The sequence below is a fragment of the Typopeltis vanoorti genome, chromosome 2, assembly GCF_054136105.1.
Source record: "Typopeltis vanoorti isolate ZY-2024b chromosome 2, IOZ_Tvanoo_1.0, whole genome shotgun sequence".
Classification (NCBI taxonomy): domain Eukaryota; kingdom Metazoa; phylum Arthropoda; class Arachnida; order Uropygi; family Thelyphonidae; genus Typopeltis; species Typopeltis vanoorti.
Window position 1 is genome coordinate 68,555,928 of NC_143550.1, and position 22,174 is coordinate 68,578,101.

Genomic DNA, 22,174 nt, shown 5'->3' on the forward strand with positions numbered 1-22,174 from the left:
TGAATTGCTGTTGGATGTTGCGTATGTGCAAGTGCATGAATGAATTCAAGACTGGTGCGAATAGTATGGTCTCCCTAGATGAGTTCCTGACTCCCTGGAGGTCTATCTCTCTCTTAATAATAATAATGCTCCATTCGCATTGTCCACTAATAGTGTTTGTCTGTTAGCACCTCCATAGCACAATTGGAAGAATGATAGTAAATTATGATTGATTGGAAAAGGCTTAAATTCGATTCTCATCTTGTCATGATGGAAGGAATCTTTATATGGGATTTTTCAATTGAAGGCGAGTTAGCTGATCTCATATGGAGGTAGTGGGGATTTTTTTTATCCAAAAAACTCATGTTTTTCATCCGACATACGGATAAATCGACCTTTAGGACACACGCAATTTACAGACAAAAAATACTAGTGGTGGTGTGCAGTAGATGGCATTGGTGTAGATCAGTGGTTCCCAACACCTTTTTCCACTTGTGTACCCCTTTTAAACCCATTTCTATAAATTGTACCCCTTGTTTTTAAAATAGCTGTTTTTAAATACTCACACCTTTGTTCAGTGCCTATCTTAATGTAAAATAGTGGAAATGAGGTTTTCCCACCATTACCGATTTTTCATGTACCCCTGAAAGGCCCAGCACGTACTGCCCCCCCCTGGGGAGTACGTGTCCCACTGGTTGGGAGCCCACCCTCAATGAGTCTTTAGACTCCTTGGAGGTGTTACAAAATAAATAATAATAACTATATGTTCTTTCGTTGATCTGACTGCAGGATGAAAAACACGAGTCAGCAGGTAAAAAAAATTCTGTTACCTCTGCATGAGAATGGCTAACTGACATTCAATTGAAAAGCTCAGATTACTTTCCTTATGACAAGAATCTAATGATCTTTTCCAAATGAAAGGCACAATGTTCCATAGTTCTTCCAGCTTAACTATTGAGATGCTATCATGGACTTTTTCAACTGTAGGTGTGTTAGCTATTTTAATATACAATTTTTTTTTTTTCTTTCAGGAAAATTCAGATTTTTCCATCGTGAATGCAGACATTCAGCCACAACCGACAAAAATGATATTTGTGGGTGGCCAATTTTTCGGATCCCATGGAAACGTTGCGTAATCACAATATTCAAATTTGCTGACAGCGAACTAATACGCAGACAACGAGCAGTCATTTTTTTTTTCCTCGAGTAAATTTTAAATAAAACTACACTGTGTCAGAGAAGACTTTTCGCAAACATAAAGGTGACAAGCTTCGTGAATTGCGGAGGAAGAAACTTGAATTGGGGATAAACATGGCATGAGAAAGGTAGGAAATATGATGGCTGGTGTAAACATCTACAATCAGTGGCGCACTCAGAGGCTCTGTTCCCCCTCCCCCCCAAAGAAAAGGAAAAACACACTAGAAAATTTTCCAAAAATCTTTTCCTAATTAAAATTCATTTTTTTTTAATTTATGTTGTGTCGCGTCTTCTATTTCTACACTACTTATGATTTAGCGATCATTGCAGATGCTCAGTCATTGGTCGTATGCGATGCGTAGTGTATTCTCAAATCGTCTACTCAACCCCCCCCTCCCCCCAAGATTAAATCCTGAGTGCGCTACTATCTACAATACACTACTATCTACATCACAAATCAATTAAATAAACTCAGTAATCAAAAATACAGCTCAAAGACAAATACCTGTTCACAACAACTAACTCCACTAATGCCACCCCCAACAATCACAAAAGTTGCAGTGTAACTATTCATGTCGAACAGTTTCTATATATCAATAAATCAGAAGTTGTTACTACCACTTATTTACCTCGATAATGTAACATATATCAAAAATAAATAAATAAATAACAAGAACACGAGCGAACAAAACACGTGAATATTATTACTGGATACACATGATGCAACACTTCAAAACTAGCGACCATAGCGCCCCCCAAAATAATGACAAATTTATTCATTGATAATAATTCCGGAAGCTCTCTCTAAGACGAAGTGTCACCAAACCGAAGAAAATCTGATTAAAATGCAAAAGTGACGATAAATTAATTAGCTACAATTGATCTTTATAATATGCAGTCGAATTTGGCTATAATGAGCACGGAAATCACGAGATCACGGCTGTAATGAGCAATAGGCCACATTGATTTTAATTACGCGTATTCAGATACAATTACTTTAAAAACGAGTGTACTATTTGTACAGATAAATGTTACAAATTTTGTTAACTACGCAAGCATTCCTAATTCCTCGGGTAGTTTTTAGAATATAGATACACTGTACAAATTTTGTATCTGTTCAGTTCTTGGAATTGACAAAAATAAAAGTGGTGACTTGCTTCCCAGATCACCTGCATCAGATTACGGGCCGATTCATAACTTACGCTTGTGCAGGGAACTATCACCAGCAGGGTGATAGTTGCCTGCAAAAATATTTTGTACCAACTTATGCAAGAAAAAGATACTAGATCTGAAAAAAAAAAAAAAAAAACTAAATTTTTATTTGCTTTTGTTTCACTCTATTTAGGGCATTTTACGATATTCCTACATTATCACAGATGAATTCAATGTAAAACCGTTAAATTAGCACGTGTATGACAAATATGAAAAGAGAAAAGTCAAAACTCACCTCACTGTAGTCATCTATGAGTCCAAGAGCTGCAGGTCAATTATCATAACAGAAGTTCCAATTGTAACTGTAGCACTTAGCATGTGTATAAATTTACCATATAATTATTATTACATGACACCTCCAGGGAGTCCAAAGCCTCATCGAAGGAGGGCACCTATTCTACAACTCTCCTTTTCGTGTTTCAAATAATGTAACATTAAATTTTCAGTTATTTAATATGCTATTTACATATATACAGGGGTTCCACCTCACAAGAAAAACACTGGAAGTATTTATTCATTATTATAGCAGATTTTTCTAAATTAATTAGCTCTTCAGAATTAATAAAATCTGTAGCTGATGAATGTTTCAATTTTTCCTTTGTCAAAAGGAGTCCATTCATCAAGGGAGTTTGTAGTTGATTTCTTATTTTATTCATTGTAATTTCTGTTCTTGTAATTACAATAAAATAAGAAATCATGTTGTAATGACCTTATAACTCACTAGAAGTGTTTGAATAGCGAAGAATATATTTTCATGCTTGGCTAATGCCAGTCGGATTGCGTGAGTATGGGATCAGGGGGAAGTGAAGGTTAGCAAACAGAGAGAGGGAGGAGGGGAAGAAAAAGAGAATTCATGCTTGTGTCACTGAATGTGTCATATGGGGAGGTGGGAGAAAAGAAAAATATTAAATTCAAATGTCTAACTCTCATGTTGTAGTTATTGTTATTATTCGGAAGTAGAAAGCACTAGATCTTTTGGTGAACGTACCTGAACACTAAAAATTTATAAAAAGTATTAGATCTACTACGGAAGTACTAGTAGTCGTCACCGTGATCACCAGTCTAGCCTCTGGCCAGACTCTCTCACATTATCCACACAGCCACGACTGTAAAATCAGTTCAAAACGAAGTCGAAAATGTGTCGACTAAAAGCGAGTCTCTCGGTTCGCAAAATAAAAGTTGAAATTATTCTCGAGTTAGAACGTGATGCGAAAAATGTTGAGATATGTAAAAGGTTTTCTTTGTCCTCTTCAACAGTATCGACATTGCAGAAGAATAAAGATTGTTACATATCTCACTAGAAAACTACATAACCGAAACAAAAATATTTAGAAAGTGCAAGCTTACGAACGTCAGTGTTTTTCACAGCATAAAAAAGTGCTGATTTCTCAATAAGCAGTCTAATCTTGAAAGCTCAAGAGCAAAATTTTGATAAACAATTTGGATGCAACGATTTTTATAGGTAAAAAGGGTTGGATAGTTCAATTCAAAAACTTATATAACATCGTTATGTTCGTTTTTAAATAGACTATGTAGCTCACTGGAAGTGTCGTTTGCACTCCACGGCGGTTGATCGTACGATGGAAGACTTGGGTCCTAATCTAGTCGCCGACTAGAGGAACATTTTCTAAGCCTTTTTTGAGACCGGTTTCCGAGTTAGTCGATCTCTCTCTCTCTGGCACGGGCAGCGGCATTTTCGTACATGAATGCTAGGCGTAACAGAAACAAAGGGGGGGGGGGGTAGAGAAAGTTACTTGGTCAACATGTTGGGACCTCAGATTGCCAGCATTAGTGAGACCTCGCTATCAGAAGCAGATATAATAACTGGTATCGAGTGTAAAGAGTACAGTATATTTAGGAAGGATACACAGAATAGGGGAAAAGGGCGATGTCATTAGCGATTATCATTACTAATATGAGCATGGGTGCTATATGAAAATAATCAAATAAGATTAAATTATGAACTATCATATCCGAGTGAGATAAACCAAGGAGTCCGACAGGGATGTCCTCTAAGCAACTCTTTTTAATATTTATTTAAGGAATATAATAATAAAATGGATTAAAAATTTACATCACGGTATTAAACTTTCTCCTACTATGAACTTAAACACTCTCCTTTTTGCTGATGATCAAATAACAATCACAAATTATGAAGATAAATTACAGAAAGATATTTTTAATTTAAGTGAAATAGCTATAGATTATAGAATGATAATATCAGCAGGGAAATCAAAAACTATGGCCTATAAAGGACAAGATTCAATAAGAACTAAAATAGTATAGATAACAATATTTGAGAAGAGGTGAATTTATTTAACCTACCTTGGAGGTATGATTACATATGAAAATGAAAAAGATCTAAACCTGAAAATTGCGAAATATTTAAAAACAACAGATGTAATTAACTCTATATTTAAACCAAACCTACTTCAAAAAAAATTAGACTAGACTAAAAGTATACAATACATTAGCCCTACTAGTCTTATTGTATGGAAGAGAAATCTGGACAATAAAACAAAAAGACAAACAAAGATTACTAACAGCTGAAATGAAGTTTATGAGGAAAACTACAAAGTACTCTGTTCGATCACAAAAGAAATAAAGAAATTATGAAAGAATTAAATTAGCAATCAGTGATAGAAAAAAATAAAAACAATATAAACATTAAACTGATGGAACAGGTTGAAAGAATGAAAACAGAAAGATTATCGAAACAAGTTTTAAATTACAGACCATTAGGAAAAGGAAAATCAGCACATCCTCTAAACAGATTCAACTATGACTTCTGAAACCGGAAGGGCTACTCTAGGGTTTACAGAATCCTTGAAAAGCGCGATGATGATCATGATCATTAGAATGATACTAATGATATTGGATTAATTGAAGCCAGTTAGTGTTGAGACCTATGATTGTAATATAAGTAATAATCTTTCATGTTGCAGTGAGTTTGAAGCCATCTGGTGTGAGGTAGAGTCTAAGACGATCAAATAAATAGTGGGGTGTTGTTACACATCTAGTGGGTCCGTTGGTAATGATAAAGAAATATATCAATAATGGGGATGCATTTGGAGTATTCACAATCGGGGATTTTAATTATGCAAATACTGATTGGATAGCAGTAAATCACACGAGAAGAATGAAACTAAATTTATTGAGCTGTCGCAAGGCAAATTCATCAAGCAGCATATGACAAAATGAACTCCAGGTCAAAGAGTGTAAGATTTGGTTACAGTGTCAGAGGGTGTTTCAGTTTAAGACATAACTATTCTTCCTCCGATTGGTGACAGTGATCATGCGGTACAACTTTGGGAAGTGGCTGAATTTATGAATGTTCTATTCAGAAAAGGTTACATGCCATAGTTTTTGATTTCCCTGCTGATATTATCATTCTATAATCTATAGCTATTTTACTTAAATTAAAAATATCTTTTCACTTAAATTAAATTAAAATATCTTTTCACTTAAATTAAATATCTTTTCACTTAAATTAAAAATATCTAAACTACAAAGCAGGAATTAATGACGAGCCGAGGAGTATACTAAGTTCAGCGCAATGGTATCGGTTGTTAGATGGGAAGAATACAGACAGTGTATGGGATTGATTTAAAAAAATACTTAAGCGATGCAATATCAGAATGTTACCCGAGAGTTCGACGAATACACAGGGTAGGAGTCAAATAATCTTATCAGGCAAGAGATTGAAAAAAGGATGATGTGGAAGGAATGCCGTGTGCATTCCTTCCACAATTGGAATGGATATACCATGATAGTTTTGGATTTTGCTAAAGCTTTTGGCAGAGTACATACATCATGGAAAACTGATGCATAAATTAGAGAATATGGGTCTGGATTATAATATATTTATCTGCATAAAAGGACGGCTCACTGAGAGCAATCAAAGCGTGGTATATGGTGGGGGGGAGTATAAGTGAAATATACCACTTAAAAAAACAGATCAGTCATTGGTACATTGTTATTCAATCTCTACATTAAAAACATTGGGAAGAATTTGATAGGCGACATACAACTATTTGCTGATGAAGGCCACCAGGAATGTTGTTGATGTGCAATGTTTGTAGAATGATTTGAATAGGCTGCAATATTGGGCATGGGTAAATGGATATTAGTTCAATGTCAGAGAATGCAAATTCATGCCCTGCTGCATGATTAGATATTCAATGTCGCATTACTTTGGTGAGATTATCCTAGAAGAAAGAAACCAGGCTATAGATCTTGGAGTGAAAGTAGATAGGAAGGTGAAGTTTAGTGGCCATTTGGCAAAGATTGCAAATACAACTCAAAAGATAATTGCTATGATGAAATGAACTTTGACATGTAAAGAAAAGTAGATAATTTTGCCTTTTTACAATGCGATGATAAACCTAATGTGGACTGTTGTGCTTGCTCTTGTCTAGACTCTTTGGTTCTATTGTGATTTCGATACGGTGGAGGGGAGAGAGAGAGAGAGAGAGAGAGAGAGAGAGAGAATACAAAGTAGAATGCTAAAAATGATATCAGGATTGTGGAATACTGAGATGAAGACAGATTAAGAATTTCTAGACTGCAGACAGTAGCAAACAGGAGAAAGAGGGGGTGATATGATTGAGACTTTCTAACTCCTGAAAAGGTCATACAGGATTTCAGTTGTCGGAATTTCTCATTTTTTGGAGGGTGGGAAGACAACTGGAGGAAGTCCTTGACAGATAAGAATGAATGCCGCCAAGAAGGGGGTGAGATCTAGATTTTTTCTCATAGAGTGGTATGCGATTGGAATGGATAACCATTGGATGTTGTGTGTGCAAGCAGAGTGAATGAATTTAAGAATAGGTTATGATAGCTGGTACTTGAATTATGTGGCCTCCCTCGATGATTCTCTTACATCTGGAGATATCTCTTAATAATAATAATAATAATAATAATAATAATAATAATAATAATAATAATAATAATAATAATAATAATAATAATAATAATAATAATAACGTATGTTATTTATATTATTATTTTTTCTTATATTATATTATTTTATATTATATTATATTTTTTCTCTTTAGATACTTAGGTTCAAGACTGAAAGAGGATGTAGAGGTTGAGAAAGAAGTGGGATGTAGGATACAAGCCGAATGGAGTAACTGGAGAGAGATGGCTGGAGTGCTATGCGATAAGAGTGTGTCGATTATTCTAAAAGTAGTGAGACCAGCTATGGCGTATACTATGGAAAATTTGGCCCTGAGGAAAATAACATCGGCAAGATGTAGGTAGCGGAGATAAGAATGGTTAGGTGGATATGTGGTGTAATCAGGAATGATTGTGTGCAAAATGACTATGTAAGGAGGACGATGAAAATTACGAATTTAGGTGCGAAGATACAAAAGGCAAGATTGAGATGGTCATGTGATGAGGAGAGAGGACGAGTATGTGGGAAGAAAGATCGTGCAGATGGATGTGCAAGGGGAGGAAGAAGCGAAAGTGGTCAAGCAAGTGATAGAGGGGAGCTGGTGGAGGAGGACTTGAGGATGAAGAACTTGGATGTAGTTACAGCCCAAGACAGGAGGATGTGGAGGAGACTCACTAAAAACAGTGACCCTTAAGCGGAACAAGCTGCAGAAGAAGAAGAAGAATCTAGTGGCCATAAATTCTAACAGTTTTTTTGAAATATCAGGAATTAGCACAAAGACTGATTAAAATCACACTGATAGGCACTACTCAACTATTTAGTAATATCAGAGCAAAATAGAACACTATTACATCGAACATTAAAAGAAAATATTTCCTACACTATATTAGTCGTTTATTTAGATAAATAAACGCTAACAGTAAAATTGATGGCTTCATCCAGGATTAAATAAAGCACAAAAATGTATAAAAAGAAAACAACAAATAAAAAATCGTTACAGAAAAATGTAAATTGATACACCCTGAAGCAGAAGTTTTAAGTCGGTGCCAAGTGTTGGTGGTTATCCGCAAAACTGGAGATGATTGTTTTATCAAAATTGAAATCCGAGACGTTAGTGATTTCGTGAGAAATTTCCTGATGTCATTTAATACAAGACCTTGTTCCTGTCCAAAGATTCGTTTGAACTGTTTTTTTCCGTAAACGGTATGTTGATAATATCCCAAATTACTGCATGGTCAGTGGATGATGTACGTTTGGCCAGTGCAGTGTTCATTTTCTTTTATTTACATCATCCATATGTTTTCTTCTTTTTCTCTTCAAGTCCATGGAGTAAAAACGGAATTTCTCTGTGAAACACCTGGATAATGAAGTTACATCGATAATATAGTTTTTTTTTTATTTCCGACCTAGACCTAGAAAGTCCACAACTATTTCTTCATTTTTTTAAGTATCATTGAAGGTCTACTCACAAATACCGTCTGAGCCGAATTTCGACACTCCGCCAGGGTGACACTATTGTTAAGTTTCTTTTGATGAGCGCATCTGTACAATTAAATATGTTTCGAAAGCCTACTCGAATGGTACGTTATATCTTCATGCTTTTTCCCTTCCCGAAATCTATGCATCATCTGGACTATCAAGAATCGATCATTTTCAATTTTGCGAAAAGATTTAAACTAAAGATGGAACTCAGCCTTATTGAATTTTTTTATACTTAACGGTTATAGGTCCTCAAGGGTCCATTTCTAGTGAGCAGGGGAGTAGTGATCCCGAATTTTTTGATGCTATATCAGACCTTTCTTCATATAATCTTCTTTAATGTTATTTCCACTAAAAATTTACAGTATAATGATATTAAATAGAATTGAACCACATATAACTCCATTAATTCGTACAAACCAGGCTGGATTTCTCAAAAAATATGGTACTCTAAAACACAATCACTGCATCAGGAGACTAATAAAAGGTTTAAAGGACAAAAACCTACCATTGCTTTTGAAGTTTATTGTTTTAGTAAAGCATTTGATTCTGTTGACTGGGATCGACTATGGAAAACGCTCAAACTTTATGGCATTCCACCTAAACTTATCAGGGCAATCAAGGCACCCTACCGGGAATATCAAGTCACAGTACCAGTTAACAGAGACAAAACAGACAGGTTTTCCCATCCCCACAGGAGTCATACAGGGAGATAGTTTGGCCCCATATCTCTTTATTATAGTGATTGACTATATTTTTAAATTAATGCAAGTTAAATCTGGTTTCCTTCACCTTGAAGACCCAAGCTTACCAGATGATATAGTCCTCATCAATTCCATCATTAAAGATGCCCCAAACCACTTCAACAGTCTTAGGAGAACCGCAGAAATATTTCGACAGAAATAAACTCCCAAAAAACAAAGATATTAAAACATCAGACAGATGGGCACATCTACATAAATAAAAATGATCACCTTGAAGAAGTAGAGGATTTTGTATACCTTGGATCAAACATCTCAGATTCCTTAACAGATATTGAAACAAGAAAACAGAAAGCACTATAGTTCCACAGAAGTCTTAATAAGGTATGAAAGTCGAGCCTCATCTCAAAGGAGACGAAGATTTGTCTTTACAAGTACACTAGCCAGTTTATATTTCTGTAAGGCTTCCAGACCTGGAACATCTCAACAAAAGCAGCAACCAATATTATAAATAGCTTTGGAACTACTTGTCTAAGAAATATCCTGGATTACTCCTGGGAAGACAACATTTGGTTATGGTAAATTTGGAATAGACACAAGAAAGAGACAGGTGAATATTTGGATGATTTCAGTAGAGAGTATAATCTCATTCTCAAAGATGCAACTCCATGTTTTACCATAGACCTGCACAGAAATACACCCAGACTTCCCCAGACTCATATTAAACACAGCGTAAATTATTTCCTAATTCTCAGGACTGCGAAATCTTTTGTTGGAATGTCAAACTGTTCGCAGTACTGAATTGGATACGGAACATGAACTTTTATCTGCCAGATTTGATTAAACGCTGTTTACAAAAAAAAAAAAAAAGTAAAATACTTCAAACCATATCTGAATTAAATTCCAATTATATGTTGTTAAAAGCACATAAATATGAAATCAGTGATGTATAAAGGAAAGGCAAAACAAGGAAGAAATTAATGTTGAAAAAATGAATGGCACTTTGTAAATAACTATTATAACCATCCCAGCTAACAGATATTCAGAAAAAAAAAGAATAAAATCAAATAGTCACGGATAACAAAATCATGAGATTACGAGAGCGAAAGAGACAGGGTAAAGAACATCGAATAAACTATATAATGAACAAAACAAAATATATTGCACAATGAAGAGATGACTGACAAGTTTCGATATCTCGTGGTACTAAACTCTACAAAAATATGTTATTGTATGAAACAGTATAGGTTCCACTATCGATTTTCTTGAAATTACGGGATGTAAAACCGGAATTCCAGGAAAAGAACATCTGGTTTTGCCATAGACTGACCAAATAGGGAACCCATCGAAGAAAGGCTTAGAAAAGGTTCGCAAGCAATATTCCATGAAATAAATTAATTTGCGATATATATTTCCCATTATTTTTGCTTACGAGTTTCTTTCTTTGCTTTATTACAGATATGACACAATATTTGTAATACTTGTACTACTGCATGTCATCACTGAAAAGTTAAACATGCCAGGAAATTTTATTCTTGTTTAATCCTTTATTTAACTGTGAGCAAACGATGTTTGCATGTGAAGTATCGTCATGGCCGAGCCAATTGTATATTAAGGGATAACGAGTTCACATAAATTGGCTTAGTATTCCATTATGTGAAGTATATCCCATTTCACAGTGTATAACGCTATGCATTATGGGAAGCATCAATGTCCAGACAGGTTTCGATCTCTGTTGAGGTCTCACCAGTGAGAGCCAGATCCAGAACGAATACCAAGGTTGAATAAATGCATTGGTCATATATTTCCTATAAAAAGGTAGCGAGAAGATTTATCAACTTATCTTTGAATAAATTGTATCTGTTTCATCATGTTCCATGGCTCGGAGTTACGGGCAGGCAACATTTATTTCAGCGTTATTCTATAAAGTGTCACAATACATTGTATTTCTCTTTCCTTCATATATTTATTCATGATGAGGTTCTTTATTCTTTAAGTTATGCTTGAAGAACTGTAAGTCATTATCGAATAGTTCGTCTTCTGGTACTTGAGCTATGAAATTCCCTAGTGTAATGTGACCAGAAAGGAAATATTAGAATCTGGTCAAAATGTTTCTATCCATTTAAATCCTGAGTAGAGAAAGGGAAGCGCATTTTGTTTTTTTAAAAAAATCAGCTAACGCCTATGTTGTTCCCGTATAGCGAGTATGCAGGGCCGTTTATCCTATGTAACGTTAAGTAAAGAGTCTATTTGCTGTGCCAATTTTCCATATAATTTTAAATCATCCATATACAATAGATGGGAAATTTTAATATTATATTTAGGAATTTCATATCCATATTTTGTTTTCTTCAAAATAATAGACAATGGGATCAAGAAAATGCTGAAGAGAAATCACCTTGGAAAATTTCACGTTTAATACTAATATCTGAGAATCGCTCATTATTTACTATTAATGTTGTTTTTTCATGATTTCATAGGAGCAATCAGAAACGAACGCATGTTTTTGCTACTTCCAAATATTTGTGCACTTCTCAGCCAACTCTCTTCACCGGAGGACATGTTCACTTAGAGATCATCTTGGGCCAGCTATCTCTGAATGGCAACCGATGGAGATTGAACCTCCCCTTAGTCTCCAAAAGTTAGATAGGGTCTCTACGGTCTCACATGCTACCTATACGAGAATAAAAGGCATTAGCTGATTTTATTATTATTATTATTATTATTATTATTCAGTTTCATGTTTTTTTTTGCTATTCTTAGATTGAGAACTCTATTAACTGAATATAATAATAATAATAATAATAATAATAATAATAATAATAATAATAATAATAATAATAATAATAATAATATATTTATTATCCTTTTATTAAATAAAATTGCTTTACAACTTTGTTGAATTATTTTCTCCCAGTAGATGGCTCTTCGTAGCAATTATCGAGTTATTCAGAAGGTCAGGATTAAGATTGTTAGTAATGAGTAAAGTTGCGGTAAAATTAACTTCTTTGGTTGGGAAAACACCTACCTTTGCGAAAGGTAATTTATAATAATAATAAGCAGATAATTGATATGTTATCGGAATTCATTGCAATATTATTTTATTTATGCAATGACTGGTGATACAAAAAGTGTCGTCATGAACCTTTGGCTTTTCAATGTACCGTACTGTGCAGTATATTATAATATAATTTGCTATGCTGCATATTAATGAAAAACTAAAAAGCTCCACCGACTTGAACAATTTTCAGTAAGCGATCAAATTGTCCATGCTTAATACAGTAAAATTTCAAATTGAGATCGTTAGAATATAAAGTCGCCGAAGTTACGAAAACAAAATAAAAATACCTGGAATATTTAGAGCCAAAATTGCAGGTATTAATGCAGAATTCTTTAAAAAAAAAACTAATGTATTAAGCACTGAGAATTAAATTCTGCATGTATATTTTTAATTGCATGCAATAGCGAACTTTAATAATAATGATCTCTGAATGAAAGAAATAACTAAGATTTTATTATTATAAACAGTTAGTGGACCACTAACAGGCAGCTGAAGTGCAGTATGTTTCTCTCTTTTTCTTTGTCAGTTGTTATGCTGCATTCCATGAAAAGTGAAAACAGATGGCATTCCTGCCGCAAAAGGATACCCTTTTTTTAGATAATTTTTCACTAGCTGATACAGCAATCTACTGGCTAGTAGTTAGCCTTCCTGGTTGACCGAGTGGTTAGCATATCTGCTTTCCAGCCAAAAGGCTGTAGGTTCGAATCCTGCGTGGGCATGGATGTTTGCCTGTGAAAATACTAGCGGTGGTGGTCGGCAGTAGATGACATTGGAGGGGTGATGAAGGTAGTTGCGGTTGGTGGAGATGGAGGGTTGTAGAGTAGGTACCCTCCCTCGATGAGTCTTTGGACACCCTGGAGATGTTATATAATAATAATAGTAGTTGACTCTCTTCATCATAAGCCGCTAAGAACATTGCCACTTATTGGAGGCTGAAGAAGCACAAAACATCCTGGGATTTAGCATTAGAGTAATACAGTTTCACTGAGCAGCACTAAATAGAACTGAATTCGGTAGTCATCAATTGCAGTATGCATGAAGAGACTTGTTAGGTAATCATCTGCTAAAACTGTGCATGGAGGGAGTGCGAGTGGTATTATATGGAGGTACCCCTTCTTTATGATTAAATCCTTGTCAATGTTATCCATATAATGAAATAAGAAATAATTATAATAACATTGGTTATAAAAATAGCATCTAAGTAGTAAGGACAATAGAACAATTTGATTTTCTGAAAAATATCAGGACTCAAACCCATCTAGGATATGAAATTTTAAGAGGAGACTTTTCAATTCAATGCGAGTTAGTCACTCTCATAGGAGGTGGCAGGGGTTATTACCTCAAAAAAAATTGAGAAAACAGCCCGAAAATCTTCGCAATAAGCAGACTTAATGTATCATATTATAACCTTAACTGCTTTAGCAGTAATTTCATTCAGGCTAAACCATCAGATTGGTTAAAAAAAAAAAAAAAAACTCAAAATTTTTAAAATAATAACAGCATCTCACCCTGTGACTACAAGTTAATCCCATATCCCACATCTCTGCCTTGTAGCATCCTCCAAATACACATAGGGCTATGGTTATCTGTTTTAATGATATAACTTATGCTGGAAACTTTATTATCTTAATCATACCCCCCCTCTCCCCCCCTTTATTTTAAGCCAGTTAGTACAACGCCTTTAAAATATTCAGATATATACTAAGTAGTCCATCCATTCTTCTCCCATCTGACAACAGGATCCCAAACCACACATCAAACTAGAAACCTTTATCCATTTTATAATCCGTAACATTCTGGAGCATATAATTTTTCATTGTGTCTGCAACTTAGCCTATGTACAGACTGGAGGATATCCAAAGCATGGTCTGTGTTGCATAAAAGTTGCTACAACTCTGATTTGGAATCAATATCCATGAAACACTCCAAACCTCAGTAAGTATGAGTGCATTAAATTATCAAAGATTTGTGAAATATTTTAAAACAACCTCAAACCTAACATCCTTGAATAATTTCATTTTATCTATTCTTAGAGGGCACTACAATAGGATGCGAGTTCCTTTTTTCCATTTGCAATTTGCATTGTTTCTCTGATTAAGTGCTCTGTGTTTAATAAGTATGATTTTCTGTTGCTGGTTTGAAATCCAGCAAAATATTGACAACTTAATAAATCATTTGCCAGCCTGGTTTGCTGAGTAGTTAAGGTATCTGACCAACTGATTACTAGGTCGAATTCCCTCCATGGACATTAGTGGTTGTAATTGTCTTTAGATAGGAGAGGAATTTTAATTACCCAGTGTAAGACCACTGCCCTGCTTACTGAAGGCCTGAAGTGACTTGAAAAAGTTTCCTGTTTTCTAGAGCAAGATTATTGGATTATGTGAAATATAACCACAAATGAAAAAATGATAAAAAAATCCTTAGCATGGTATTGGTAATAATGTATTCATTGTCTCCATGATTATTTTACTTAAATGTTACTTACTTATATTACTTTACTTGAAACTGAGATAAAATAACATTTGGGTTTTAACATTAACATCAGGATGATAATCCGGAATAGTCATATATATATATATACACACACTGAGACACAAGCTGCACCACTGATCAAAAATATCTGGATACCTGCTCATCCCACTCGCTCTAATATGAAAGACACTAATATGGAGTTGGTCCACCCTTTGCTGATATAACAGCCTTGGTCTTCTCGTAAGGCTTTCCATTAGATTTTGGTATGTTGCTGTGAATATTCTTCCAGAAGAGCATTAGTGAAGTCGGTCGGTCGCTGATGGTAGGCAATTCAGCCTAGCTTCCAGTTGGCATCCCAATTCATCCAACAGCTGTTTGATTGTGGTTGAGATCAAGGCTCTTTGCTGGTCAATCAAGTTCAATACCTATCTCATCAAACCATTCATGCAAAGACCTTGCTTTGTGGATGGAACATTTACATGTTAATACAAGGAAGGGCCTTCACTGAAATGTTGCCATAAAGTTGGAAGCACAGTCTAGGATGTCATAGGTCACAGCATCAAGATTCACCATCACTGAAACTAAGGGGCCAAGCCTGAATCATGAAAAACAGCTCCAGATCATGATGCCATAACACATTCAGGCAGGTAGCTTTGAATGTGTTATGGCATCACCTATTATCTCCTGTAGTAGCAAATTTATATTTATAAAGCTTTAAGGGAAAAATAATCAATTCCTTCCCATTAAAGCCAAGGTTATGAAAAAGTATATTCGTAGTGTTTCTTAATTTTGAGTCTTGGACCAGATTCTTTAAAGGAGTTCCTAAACTATCTCAACAATCAACACCCAAGAATACAGTTTACCTCAGAATTGAAAAGTAATGGTTCTCTCCTGTTCCTGGATGTCAAACTTGCTTGTGTGGCAGAAAAACTGAAGATCTTTACTTATAGAAAACCTACATATCAACAGATACCTTCATGTGCAATCTCATCATTATCCCCAAAAGGGCATCGTTTTTACATTGGGTAAATGTTCGCATTTCCTCCTCGGTGAATAAGAAATCACCAAAGAACAGAACTACAGTTTCTTCTTACAACCGTTCAGTAAAATGGCTGTCCTTAACAGACTGCTCATAAGCCACTTTTTAATCCACCTGCTTCTCACCATACTGAAGATACTACTGATGTAAAAGGCTTTATATCTCTACCATATATCAACTTCATTTGACCAAAGTTGGCTAAAATTCTCAAGAAATTTAAAATCTGCACTTTGTTTACTCTTCTTTCCAAACTGTTCCTTTCGCAGTACACTTAAACTGAAGCTTGACAGCCTCAAGTATCCAGGAGTTGGTCTTTGGTGTAACTGCACTGTGCCCTGTTTTGGTCAGATGGGGAAATCCTTTGAGTTGCATATGGAAGAATATGTGAAAACATTGCATATGGCAGAACTAGAGTCAGTGCACTATTTAACCATGTTCTTAATTTTGTTCACCCTAATGAGGAAATGATACCAGAAAACATTTTTAGATGCTATGATGAACTGGAGAGAAGAATTGTGGAATCAACAGAAATTGTCCTGAATCTGGTCCATCTTAATACAGTCTTCTTCTTCTTCTTCAACGCGTTATTCCCGCTTCCTATGCAGGGTCCGCATGTTATTTAGATGCGACTTCTTGTTAGTACTACTCCCAACCGACCCGTCGCCTGGTCTGCCGCTGGGGGGTGGGGATATATTTTTGACTGTAGAGGCGTATGTTCAGGGGGCCGGTTTGTCTGCTTGCGGGATGAAAAACGCCAGATAAGCTGGCGGAAAAAACCCTACTGACCGTGCCCAAGATCGGCTAACTTGGCTATGCCTGAGGAAGATCCTCAAATTCCTCACGTCTACAACGGGAATTGAACCTGGGACACTAATTCCCCAGGCATATGGTTGCGAAGTGCAAAGCCACTAGGCTAACCTAGTGGCTTTGCACTTCGTCCGTCTTAATACAGTATGGTGCAAAAAAAAAAAAAAAAAAAAACTGCTGAACTTCAAAAGTTATTCAGTACTTTTTTTTTTTTTTTTGTGTGTGTGTGTGTGTATGCCATACTGTACTAACCTTAGTTATAACCTATCTGATTGTCGCTCTTCAGCTATCCAGTTTTGGCATTCATGAGATCATGCCAAATGGAGAACACTTGGTATCCAGAACACTTTTAAATGTCAGCAATATGTTTGCAAATTAATTTATAGCTGTCATTTTTCTTGTAGTGTACATTTTTGTATTTCCCTTTTCATGTTATGCACCCGATGAAGTTTTGTAAGAAGACAGCACTAGTTGTGCACTCAAATAATGAATACTACTTTTTTCTATTTTGGTATCTCTTGGCTTCTAGTCATTAAATTTATTTAATTATATATATATATATATAAGCACAGTCCCTCCTCCATTTAGGAACTGTAGGTTGCCTTTCACATACCATAGCTACATCTTCATGCTGACATCAAACATCTAGTGGAACCTCAGCTTTTAAAAATCTATGCATTCTTTTCTGTTCAAGGAGCTATTTTATGCCCACCTAGCTACTAACCCTATACAAATTCCAAGTCTTCCCCCATAGAATACTATTCACACATTTGAGGGTGGTGCACCTACATCCTCCTGCAATTCAGCTCATAGATGATGCTTCCTTCAATTCCCTCAGCCTCACTTCAACCTCTGTCTCACAGATGCAGTGTTTCAGCTATCTTCTTCAGGTACTTTCATGGTCATTGTTTCAGTGAATTGGCAAACATCATTCTTCCACTTGATGTTAGACCTGTTAAAACAAGAGCACAACTGTCCAACATCCCTTGACAGTACAATTGCAAACTCATTGAACCTGCTTCTTCTCTTCCTCATTTATTCCATTTACCTCTGTTCTTTGGAACACTCTTCCCCATGATGTGTTTCTTTTTTTCAATAGGTATCTTCTTTCTCAACCCTTATCTGTACCTTACATACAGTAGTGATGTGCTATAGGTTCTTGGAGCGTTTGTGTGTCAGATAAATATATATTTAAAAAACTTCCAATGGCCAAACTACACACTTCACAATTCTTTTCACCACAAGGGTACTTGTGCTTTTGTGAAATCTGACATTACCTGCCAGAGAATGGCTAATTTAGAATCTCCTACTTTTGACGTTATCTGGCTCAAGGTTTCCTTTCCCTGATTAGCAATATTCATTTGTTGCATTTACCAGTCTCCAAACACTGATAACCACTCAGATCTCTTCACATTCCTTTTCATGAAACATAACTATCTGCAGTCCAACTATCCAAATAGTGAAGTCATATTTCTGGTGGTGGCACATATTTAGGTGTTTCTTGCCCCTAAGCCCCCCAAAAGTGCCGCCACTCATATTTAATGAACATATTGATTTACATGCATAACCTATTTATGTTGTAAATTTATTAATATAAATATATATATATATTATGACTCACCCAAAATGTCCTAGAATATTCTACATCTTGCTGCTCGCTCGACGAAGGTATTTATCATGTCCTCGTAGTCCAGTGCCCTTGTAATATCGCTCTCAATTTGTAGAACTGCCAAGTTGCTGAGCCTTTCTTCAGTCATAGTTGTTCTATGGTAGTCCTTCAACCTTTCGAGGGTGGAAAACGATCGTTCAGCTGAACAATTTGTTGCCATCTTACACAGAAAAATCGTAACAGCAGTGTCCAGATTGGGATATATAGGGCCTTCCTGTCAAATTTTCTGTGAAAATTGTAGGAATGTATTTATTTCTAGGCCACTTGATTTCAGGTGCACTCTGAAGTGCAGACATTCGTTTAAAAATTCAGGTTCAGTAACAGTCGAAAAGTGTTCTTGAAGTTTTTTGCTCCTTTTATGACTTCCTTTTCACATATCACATGCATTATTGTGAGAAACCGGAACTCCTTCGAGAGGTTTTTCATACAACACTTCGATTCATTCCGAATGAGAGACTGCAAAATTGTATCATAAGTATCAGTTTTGAAACTGACTGATGGATTGTACTCGTCTTCATTTTTGTTAATTTCATCTGTGCTGTCATCAAAAAACCTGGTGGGCTCTTTCTTCCTCTTTTTCTCTTTCTCATACAAGTCAACTCCACTAAATTTCTTGCCCTGTTCTTCATAGCATTCATAGAGTAACTCTAGTTCTTTGAAATATTCTTCGAGGGACCCGTACAGTTCACACACAGTTCCTATATCAATGCTTACACTTTGTAATTTCTTGCTTGTGGCATTCATTCTTGCGAGAATATCACTCCATAGGCAGGTCATGATCCCAACATCCAGTGACTGAAGATGCCGTAGAATGCCACTTGCTTCGCATTGCGTAACTTTCTTCTGGGTGGTGTCATTTTCAATTTCAGACAAAGTGGAAATTATTTCCTTCCGTCCCTCACGAAGACTCCGACAAGCATCATCACGAGCTGACCAATGAGTAGGTGAAGGACATTTGATTACTTCTGCAGAAGTTTCCAGGTGCTTTCTTAGAACACTCCACCGATGTGTTGAAGATGTGAAAAATACGTAGTTTCTGAATGACATCAAAAAATGCAGAAGAGTACCGACAAGATTTGGCAGTGCAAGTACCAATTAGAGACAGAGAATGTCCAGTGCACGGTGTAAATTCTGCCAATGAATTTATTTCAAGAATTCTTGCTTGGAGTCCTGTGTACTTGCCTGACATGTTACTAGCATTATCATATGCCTGCCCTCTGCAATTTGCTACATCAATTCCAAGTTCATTTAGTGAAGTCAAAACCGCCTTTTGTAACTCTTCAGATTTGTGACTTAGGTTAGGATTGAAATGCAAGAAACGCTCCACAGGAGTTCCATGTTCTTTCACATCATACAATGAAGGACAGCTGATCAACATGAGACAAGTCTGGTGTTGAGTCAACACTTATGAAATATTACTTAGCTATTTTAAGTTCTTCCACAATAAATTTGATTACTTTCTCTCCCATTATTTTAATAAATTCCTCATACGTGGCAAAGGAAAGATAGGAAACAAAACCTTTTCCATTTTTCCCCCTTTTGGCGATATGCTCACCAAGAAAGGGATCAAATTCTCTAATTAACTCTAGACACATCGTTACATTTCCATCATGCACAAAACTGAAAATGTCATCCTTTCCCCTCAAAGCAAGTCCTCTACTGGCTAATGTTTTTACAACTGCAACTACTCGTTTTAACCACTGCCTTCTGGTTTTCTTCTTCCAGTTGCTGAGTTATTTGTAAGTCAATTCTCCCTGCAAGATTTGCTCTTTGTTTGAGAGCTATCAGACAGTTCATATGACTAGTTGTTTTCTTGTGATGACTCACTCGTGCTTTTGCATTTTTCCAGTCATTAAATCCACTGACAAAGTGACTATCGTCAGCCCCTTCTTCCACCAAAAAGGCAACAAGGTACACAGAAGATCTCTCTGGTACTAGGAGTGTAAACAAGAAAATCTCTTATTATTTTTTTGCTATTAATCAGATTCTTCTCAATAAGTTTCTTAGAAACATGTCTTACTTTGTCAGGATAAGCTCTTTGTGATTTTGAAAGATCACTGTCTAAATTTTGTGGAAACCCGTTAACTGCGATATACTCGCATGTTATGTCATTTAGAATTCACTCAACTGGGTCATTACTCACTTCACCTGTGCTGCTGCCAAATTGTTGGGGTTTGTTGTAGGCACGTCATTTGAAACAGATTCAATTTCTGTCTCCTCAACCACTTGTTCTTTTTCCAAATCATAATTACTATTAGCAGATACCGACTCAAAAAAAAAAAAAACTCCAGTTTTCTTGTCTTTGATACTACTTTGTTAATTTTCTCTTCCTTTTTTTTTTCTCCTCTTCTTATATTCACTACCACTAAGTCACTTTCTACCATCACTCGTGTTTTGGAAGTATCAGAATGATTTACACAATTTATAACTTTTTAAAAGCAAAACAATAAAACAGTATTACCTCCACTCTGATGACAACATATGACAAGGGCACTGAAAACTCTAAAAATAATTTCAGATTTAGCACGTCTTAACTGCCACAAAGCTATCCCCTGTTGGGGCGGGTAGTAGAATACCCCCAACCGCACTCCTCCGTATCGTAAGAGGCGATGAATGGAGATCCAGTCCCTGGGGGTATAGCTGGGTCCCCTTCGGGAACTGCAAATCTGGATGAACAAATGCTCCTGGCAACAGACATGACTTGCGAGACCCCCAGAAGACTGTTGTCTAGCCTGGTATATATGACACACCAAGGGGGAAGCCTTTTGGAATCCTTGTTGTTGAAAGAGTCACTTATGAAGCCACAAAAAATTTTAAATTTAAAGATTGGATCATGGAATGCCAGAACACTGTACCAGGTAGGAAAAACTAGACAGGTAACAAATGAAATGGACAATTACAAGTTAGACATTTTAGGCATCAGTGAACTCAGATGGACTGGTTTTGGTAGACTTACAACTAAAGACAACAAGACAATATTGTACTCTGGATCAGAGGAGAAGCATGAAAAAGGAGTTGCACTAATATTGAACCCAAAAGTAACCAAAAGCCTGATGGAATGGGAACCACTTAACGAGAGAATTATAAAAGCCAGGTTTTTTTCCAAATTTATCAAACTTTCTGTTGTGCAGGTTTACGCACCTACTAATTGATGCAGATGAAGAAATAAAAGAATGTTTTTATGAACAACTCCAAAAAGTAATAAATTCTATTCCAAAATACGATATGATAATACTCATTGGCGATCTTAATGCAAAAGTGGGTAAAAGGTCATGTGTAGAAGAAAAATCCTTAGGTTTAGAGGCTTGTGGAGACCGCAATGAAAATGGCATGATGTTTGTATCCTTTTGTGAAATGAACAACTTTGTCATTGGAGGAAGTAAATTCAAGCATAAAGAAATACATAAATTGACTTGGATCACACCTGATGGCAGCACAAAAAACCAAATTGATCATGTTGCTATCAATAGTAAATTCGTAAGATCCATGTTTGATGTGAGAGTCAAACGTGGTGCAGATGTTGGTTCTGACCACTTCTTATTAGTGACAAAGTTAAAATTAAAACTTCAAAGTGTATTAAGAAAGAAAAGAAGTTCAAGAACTGCATTTGATATTGAAAAATTAAAAATTAAAGAAACAAGAGAAAAGTTTGCTTTGG

At 35.8% G+C, this 22,174-nt stretch overlaps 2 protein-coding genes across 3 annotated transcripts in view; one reads left to right on the plus strand and one right to left on the minus strand.

The window, feature by feature from the left end:
• Positions 1-1,875, minus strand: part of Pyroxd1 (pyridine nucleotide-disulfide oxidoreductase domain 1) — a 218,284-nt gene extending 216,409 nt beyond the window's left edge. For both annotated transcript variants that reach the window (XM_090411724.1, XM_090411723.1), the window contains exon 1: positions 1,682-1,875. In XM_090411724.1, coding sequence (XP_090267850.1) covers positions 1,682-1,750 — 69 coding nt within the window. In that variant the 5' untranslated portion in view covers positions 1,751-1,875. The remainder of the gene's footprint in view (positions 1-1,681) is intronic.
• A 10,518-nt stretch (positions 1,876-12,393) lies between these two features.
• Positions 12,394-22,174, plus strand: part of LOC150109139 (ATP synthase F(0) complex subunit g, mitochondrial-like) — a 39,621-nt gene continuing 29,840 nt past the window's right edge. The window contains exon 1 of the mRNA XM_090405823.1: positions 12,394-12,507. Within this exon, the coding sequence (XP_090261949.1) occupies positions 12,447-12,507 (61 nt within the window). The 5' untranslated portion in view covers positions 12,394-12,446. The remainder of the gene's footprint in view (positions 12,508-22,174) is intronic.